General features: G+C 39.4%; 1 protein-coding gene across 1 annotated transcript; it reads right to left on the reverse strand.

Moving 5' to 3' along the window:
- Window positions 1–1,303: 1,303 nt before the first annotated feature.
- LOC127771159 (uncharacterized) lies at window positions 1,304–6,790 on the reverse strand. Its single transcript, XM_052296996.1, has 12 exons — window positions 6,472–6,790; window positions 5,325–5,471; window positions 5,130–5,244; window positions 4,944–5,035; window positions 4,749–4,846; window positions 4,064–4,101; window positions 3,708–3,943; window positions 3,320–3,413; window positions 3,022–3,212; window positions 2,207–2,426; window positions 1,956–2,123; window positions 1,304–1,862 (listed from the first exon to the last, which is right to left on the reverse strand). The coding sequence occupies exons 1-12, from the start codon at window positions 6,694–6,696 to the stop codon at window positions 1,663–1,665; spliced, it is 1,824 nt and encodes a 607-aa protein (XP_052152956.1). The 5' UTR covers window positions 6,697–6,790; the 3' UTR covers window positions 1,304–1,662.
- Between the last annotated feature and the right edge of the window lie 1,524 nt (window positions 6,791–8,314).

The raw sequence follows: 8,314 nt of genomic DNA on the forward strand, positions 1-8,314 counted from the left end.
GCTCAACAATTCGACGTGCCATGGCAGCCAGGGCTTTTGTCCAGATTCCCACAATTACTTCTCCCTCATTTTCTATGTGTATGTTTTTTTTAAACGGTTAAGCGGTGTGTTTTTTTAAAAAACTATATATGTAGAAAAGATGCTTTCAAAATCGTATTACTCTATTTTTTTAAAAAATATACTATTACATAATTAATTATACGATAATCCATTTCATCGTTTTGAGTGCTGTAGGTATAGGTTTCTAACCCATACCTCCTACCACAGGCTAGATGTGCCCTTGCCATGGGCACTTAGTGACAAAACCGAGAGCCACAATGCATGCCTTGATCACTATAGTGATTTTTTTTCATTTGGAAATGCTATACATCACTAAACAGATCTTGGGGGAAATCATTGAATTTCTGACCTATAGATCCGCGTCATGATTCATGATTCACGACCTATTTTTCTAGCTTCGGTGAGCTCTTAGAGTGGTTAGGTTTCAGGACAAAAAGTGGGAGGTGTTCCCCGTTTTAGAGGGATGGATGTGATGGGGCTGCGAGGAGTCGGTGGCACCACCTCATCCATGGGAGAGGAGATCGGTGGGACGGGTTGATGATAGGGAGAGCTCGTAATTAAGTAGTTAGGAGGCAATGGACCATGGAGATTGTGATAAATCTAGCGACAGAAATCATGAGGCAGAGGAAGATAGTTGTACGGTGGGTCTCGATGACGCTGGAGGTTGTGATGAATCTAGCGACAGAAACCACCAAAGGCGTTGTGATAAATCTAGCGACAGAAACCACCAGAGGCAGAGGAAGATAGCTGTACGAAAGGTCTCGATAACAATGGAGATAGAGGGCAATAGGGCGGAGGTGTCGGGGTGACATTTATGCTCTAGTCCTACTTGACAATGGTGTCTTCTTTGACAATGAAGATGTGGCAGAGGATAATGGTGTCTTCTCTGACAATGAAATGGACTCTAGTCCTCCTTGGCAATGAGGATAATGGTGTCTTCTCTGAAGATGAAGGTGCGCCCTAGGCAATGGCGTCCTCTCTAACGACGGAGGATGGTGGCGGCACCACCAAATTAGGATTTGGAGCGACAGCCAAGTATAGTAAATGGGCCGGGGAAGCAGTGGCTCTATGGTGGCCGCGGCATGATTAACGGTTTAACGCCACATGGACAGTAGACCGATGTCAGCAAGGCCAAGATTAGGTTTATAAAAGGCCAGCAAGGCTAAGATTAGGTTTATCAAGGCCGCGAGAAATCTAGCCGTTCAAAAAATGACTACATTAGTACATTTAACAAAATGTCAGATGACGGATCAATAAACGAACACTTTTTTTTCAGCCAATGCAAAACTTATACATAAACCAATAAAATACGCGTCTCTGGTAATGGTGGTGGTTGTTGTTACCTAAAAAAAGATTAAGACAAACTGGGAAATAGTGGCGACTATGTTTGACGATGTTGCCCGTCCATAGATTGGGCAAGTGTATGTGTGTTCGTCGATGCGCCCACTCAAAGCCTGTTACTACAATCTCTTATGGTCAGCAGCATTCAGCGACGGGTGAGGCGAGTCCAGCGTTCCAAGCTCGGCACAGAAAATTTACGCCCGGTGGCAGCCGAGATGTGTTCTGTGGTTGGATGATCTGGAGGTGCAGAGCAGGAGGGGCTCACTTCGTCTTCTTGTCCTCCGTGCTCGTCTCGGCCTCCGCCTCAGCCCCGGCTTGCTGGGATGCAGCTGCTGGATCGCTCCCTTCCAATGTCTGGGGAGCTTGTGGCTCGTCTTCCCCACCGAAGCCGTACTCGTTGACGCGCTTCTTGTCAACTGGGTACACCCATCTCTGGTAGAGGTATATCAAGAAGATAACATCTGCACATGGCAATCAGAGTAGTTGGTCAAGAACCTATAATCGAAGGCACGAGAATGGTATGGCCAAATACTCTAGTAAACAGTGGTAGTTACCATCTCTGAAAACTGAGAGACGATGCAGCATCGGCATTTTGATCACAAATGCGAAAAGGTCATCAATTATGGTGTTGAGGAACTTGTAGGTCATTTGCCTCCATGGCATATGAGCAACAGACTTCAGCTTGTAGTTGATGAATAGTTGTGGGCACATCATGATGAAACCTGAAGAGTGCAAAGACATGCATTAAAATCCATTGCTAATTTGTCTAGTAGATCACAGAGAGAACTAGAAAGTAATTACTTACCAAACATGTACACACAACTTGTGAGAGAAGAGAGTATCCATGAGTACCAGCTCTTGTGTTTCTCATACTTAAGGGAATAGATGGAGAAACAGAACACAAGGAAGAGAAGTACATATGTAAGATACTTCATTGCAATTGCGTCATACTCCTTTGTCTTATTCTGTGCATATGATTCACGGTCCCGGAACCTCAACATGGGAATCTTTCCACTTCTATCGATCTGAACAGGAGTGAAGAGTTGTGACAAATTGATCAAAGAAAACATCAGAACTGATGCAAAGATTTCTACATCATTGAGCTCAAAAGATGGATGCAATCACGCTATATAGACACAAACACAATTATGTATGACGAAAAAATATCTTGCCATAGACTATACCTAGTACCAAAAATTAATGGTTTGACGTAACAAGAAAAGCCATAAAAATAAAGGGCTGATTTTGAGTTGACTAAAATCACCAATACATTGGACTTCATGAACAGAATTGGCAAATGCACAAAACAAAGTTAAATCCAATATTCAAAATGGAGTAATCAGAGAAAAATCCACAATAATCATGAGATCTTTGTTATCTCAATATACTAATGCTTTATCCATTAAAAATACCAGTGCTTTATTCAGTGCTATAAATACAACTTTTCAGGTGAAGATCACTAGATCTATCAGTTCCATTTATACATTTTATTACTTTCACTTTTAAGCATAAGATGGGTTCCATTCATACAATTATATCTGACTGAAAAATATTAAGAATAACAGAACTAAGTGACAAAATGACCATAAAGGATAGAGAACCATATCTTAAATGGCCTACCTCGACATGCATTGCTTTTCCAATCTTCCAAAATTCAATGCAAACACCAATTCCAGAGCTACCAAGGATCATCCATGAAGTCTCATTGTCGAGCAGGTAGAGGAAAATAATCAGCTGGCATACAAAGTTCAGAACCACGGATTTTGCTGATAGACCTTCCATGGACTTGTTCTTATTCCAGAATTGAATATCTAAGCAATGGCACAAGAATATCATCAAATGTAAATGGAGTTACTTTTGGATAAAATACTTATGGTTACCATATACATGGTAATATGTAACTATGCAATGTACGTACCATTTTTGAAAGCCAAAAAATCAAACAGAGAGTGGAACAGAGAAACAATCATGGTCAATCCCAAAAAGTATGGATTTCCTTCAAGGAAAACTCTCTGCAAATAACAAAAAGGAGTCGAGGGTCAGCTCAATGAGTAATCAAAACCATCCAAGGAAGATGGAAACTTGTAACAATATCATTCAATCAACATACTAATAATATCACAAAAGTAACCATCTATAAGGCTCTAAAGAATATGAAATAGAGGTGCATATGTAGTATACTAGTGGAATCTCAGCAAGATAAAGCAGGTACTGTAAGGGTGGTCACAGAGCATAGAAGGTATATATAAACAAAATGTGTGTATGTGGATAGATACAAATTTATAATTGAGGATATCTGCATGTACCTTGAGCTCATCAGCCTCCCCTTCAAGCATACTTCCATAACTGCGATGAACTTGGAAGGACTGCTCCATCTGAAGAAATATTTGCCACTTGGTCATGCTAATAGGACCAACTTCAAGGTTCAAAGGCAGTTCCTCCACAGTCTCATTGAGTGCTATCAATTTATCTCTCAGTAGCCAAAACTCATTGAAGAATACAGTTGGGTAGTAGTTGTTTGAAGATGGATCAACATTCAAATCTGTATTTCTATTGTAAAGGAAACACAATTTTGACTGATTACGGATGCATTATACTCAAAATTATTTTGAACAAAGAAGAACATATAACACATTACTAATGGTAACAGTTAACAGGATACATGGAGCAACATTGGGTGGAACATTATTGTGTGGATACCTGCAAAATATGAAGTGGAAAAATATCATTCATAATTCATAGAAATGATGAACATCAACAAATAATTGAAGCCTAGAATTGGAAATGGAAGATATAGCATGTATAAAGCATGCCTATGCTGTAAAATATGAATCACCACACATGACGAAAATGCCAATGGGATTTGGTTGTTTCAAATTTACTACTCCCTCCATTCCAAAATATAGGGCACAACTACTTTTTAAAGTGGTTTCATAATATAGGGCGTGCATGCATGCATGTAATTAATTAGCACATTCTCTTCCCTAAATTATTATTATTTTAAATCCTATACTCACAAGATCTTTAATTCTATTGGTTGCATGTATTGTATTAATTGGGGTGATTCATGATAGCAATAAGATATTAATTATTTCTTGGTTTTTGGGTTAAGGGTGATTCATGGAGAGAGTAATTATATTGCCTGACCCTTCTCCCTCATCCCAGAAAGAGACGATCAAATTGGATCGTAGAATATCTTAACTCTAAATTCAGCTAACAAATTATTTGTACCAACATTAAACATTGGAGTGCATATCACTGAACCAATCCAATTAACTGTATTTAAAAAATAGGAATGTCATAGGTCTGATACAGTAGAACTTCATGCCATTTTGATCTTTGCGTACCGTGTGAAGTCGTCAACAAGATTTATTGTTACATTTGGTTTCCAATAAGAAATATATTCAACTGGGCCCTCATCTTTGTCTACAGAATCTTTATTCTCCTGCAGAAAATCAAGATGTTGTTTTATTTGCTACATCTGCAGAAAATCAATTCCAAAATCTGCTCATCATATGTTAACAAAGAATGGGAATGAGAACCTTAGGTGGTGGTTGTTCATTAGATTCACTTGAATCTCCCAGCAAGCTCTTCTTTTTACCATCTTTTGGTTTTCGCAAGTAAGCCACAACAGCTAAACAGGTATTACGTGGTTAGGCAATGAGATTCATTAAATAAGAGATTGATTATATAAAAAGAGGTTTCTAAGATGGAAAAACAATACTTACGGTGTGTCCTGCCAAATGCAGAACTTTGCTCATATTCAGGATCAGTAGGATCCACAGGGTAACCCGAGCGGGCAAAATAAACATGAGCATACAAAGAACCATTGTTCTTGATAGCCTAGGCAGAAACATACCAATTTTCAAAATTATAGGTCAATAAAATGCAAGTCTACAAGATCACAACGGCTAGTATCATACCTCCGAAGGATAGTATGTCAATGTGTGCGTTCTCGTACTGGTAGGTCCCCAGACTGCATATGGTATGTTTGCCTCATGCCAGACGAGTGCATCCTCATTACTGAAGTCATTGAATTTCTCATTTTCTGATAAATACATCCACATATCCTACAGCAATACAGCCACCATACATTAAACCAACGGTAAGCAGAGGAAAAACAGTGAAACTATGAAAGAATTTAAAAGAAGTTCTGCCACATAAAACATAAAAATCCAACTGTCTCCACTCATTTGATTATTATCTTGAATTAATATGTTCCCCGCAAAAAAAAAAAATGCACAGTAGTTACTTCGATGAGCTATTCCTACAAGCCTACTGTAAACACCATAAAGTCAATTTTGATCTAAACCAAATGATTGGCCATGTACTGGATATATCACATGGCCAGCTTCATTCAGACCACACGTCCAAACTGTCTACCTCACTGATCTTAACAGTTGTTTTTTTTATCAATGCAATACTGTGACATTCCGAGCTATATGACAAACAAATCAAAAGTCAATATCCTACTAATACCATGGACAGCAAGAGAATTTAAACACTAAGCACCATATACAGCAAGAGAATTAAACACCAAACATCTTCACGTGATCTACATACAGATCTAAATTGTGCAGCATCCAGTATATTGTACACTCAATATATACACTTTTTACATTGTATACTTCAATTCTTGAAAGAAAAAAACTACGCTCAAAGGCTGAAACTGGCTTCCGATGTCAAACTTAATCCCGATCATAACATCTAACAAAAACAAGATCATGGCCTCCTTTTCCCAACATATCAGTATCCAGCAATGCTAAAAAAACAAATACCTTTGCATGATCTAGTTGTTCGAAAGCATCCAGCACGCACCCAAACCCCAAAATTCTCGCATCAAACCGACTAAAGTTCAGTACCCGACTAAAGCAACAATTACCCCCCCCCCCCCCCCCCCAAAAAAAAAGAAAAAAAAAAGATCACAACAACCAAAATCTCCTAAAAACCCTAAAACCGAAAATTCCCCGCCCCTTCACTGCCATACAAACAAACAAACCCGCACATGAAACCTAAGACGCTTCTCCCCCACTAAAATCAATCTCGCGTATGCAGTGAGCGCGTTCTCACCAGCGGCTCTCCCTTCTGGAAGAGGTTGGACATGAGCATGCCCGGCTCCGCCGGGGGCCGCTTCGGGCCGAAGAACTTGGCGGCGAAGTACCAGAACACGGCCATCCGCACGATCCCGGCGATGGTCTGCCCCAGTCCGCCGCCCGCCTGCCTCGCCGCCTGCGCCCGGCCCTGCGGCTGCTGCCCCGCCGCCGCCCCAGCGGCCACCGCCGCCGGCTGCGACATCGCCGCCGGCGAGCTAGATCGAAACGAGGGAGGTGGAGAGAGGCGGCGCTAGATGCGAAGGCTTTTTTTTTTTCACCTTTTTTTTTTTTTGGTGCGACGGCTTTGGAATTTAAGAGAGGTTGTTCTACGATTAAATTTATAGGGCTATTTTGCAGATAGAGACCTGGGTTGTTACTGAATCATGTCAAGGTCCTGCACGTGGAGGGGGGATGGGTCTGTGTTGTTCTGGGAGATTCGGTTCGTTGGTTGGACCGAATTGTAATTTTGGAGAATTTTTGAGGGGGGGGGGGGTGAGATGGTGATATGATAGCTGATGATGCCGATTCTGATGCTGAGATTTGCTAAAGGAAAAGCATAGTTGCCGCCCATGAGGAAGTAAAATGTTACACGCACCCCGGATCAAAGTGAGCTGGGAACCAACACTGAGCTGGCTAAAAGCCAGTTAAAATGGAGTAGTAAATCACAAATATGATGGTAAAAAAAATCACCTTTTTTCTAGGTACAAACATACAGAAAAGAAAAGAGAGCTTCATAGAAACACGGTACAAATGTTGGCGCTTACAATACGCACACTGGGCCGTTTTGTATTGAAGCCAAAACGTGACATACTAGTTTGTCTTGAATCCAAACAATTGGTAGTGCACACGCTCAATTTGGCTACATTCTAGATTCTTCTTCACTCTCATACTAAATTTTGGTTTTATATTAATATTAAACCAAATATAGACTAGCTAACTTTGCCCTACCAAAAAAATTGGTAGTGCCAAAATTTGTCTAGATTTTGGCACTACCAATTAATTGGTAGGTAGAGAACCAAATAGGCCCACTATCGCTATGGGCATCTCTAATATTAAGAATAATTAACTGTAAATGGGAGCATACTTATCTAGTTTAGAGCTTAAACTTGGTTAGGTTGGTTCACCATAAGAAATCAGCTAATCTCACTCCGAAAAAAAATTATTTATGGTGCCTATCAATCATCTTTTAGAAACTACATAATATCAAATGTAAATAATGTGAGACGTATAACTACTTTTTGATATACTAACATGTGACAATGTTCAGCATAACAAGATCGAATAAAAAAATATACATAGAGAACTATATGCATGAAAATAAATGATAAAAGCTATGTGTCTCCATATCTATAATCTAGAACCATTATTTGTATAGAGTTTACTTTTAGAATAACAGATTATGATCATCGTAAGTCCTGGTTGTTTAGCAAATGGTTTATGAACAGTGGAACTGGGATAAAGAAATGAGTGGACTTTTAAAATAAAATATAATAAATAAAACAGAGTGAACAGAATAGATAACTAGAATCAAATTTTACCCTTTAATAAGTACTCCATTCGTTCCAAAATATAACAACTTTTAGCTCTTAGGATTTGTCACAAAATATAACATTTTTTTCGCAACATTCTCTTCCCAACCAATTACAATCTTCCACCATTCACTTTTCCCACCTATTTGCACTACTCGTCCAATCACTACCCTCCACCACTCACTTATACCTACTTTCTTAATAACTGTGTCCACCTCTATAACTTCTTATATTTTGGGACGGATAAAGTAAGATTTTTTTTCAATCCAATTTACTAAACGAACTATGAAA

Source organism: Oryza glaberrima, chromosome 4, assembly GCF_000147395.1.
Source record: "Oryza glaberrima chromosome 4, OglaRS2, whole genome shotgun sequence".
Taxonomy (NCBI): Eukaryota; Viridiplantae; Streptophyta; class Magnoliopsida; order Poales; family Poaceae; genus Oryza; species Oryza glaberrima.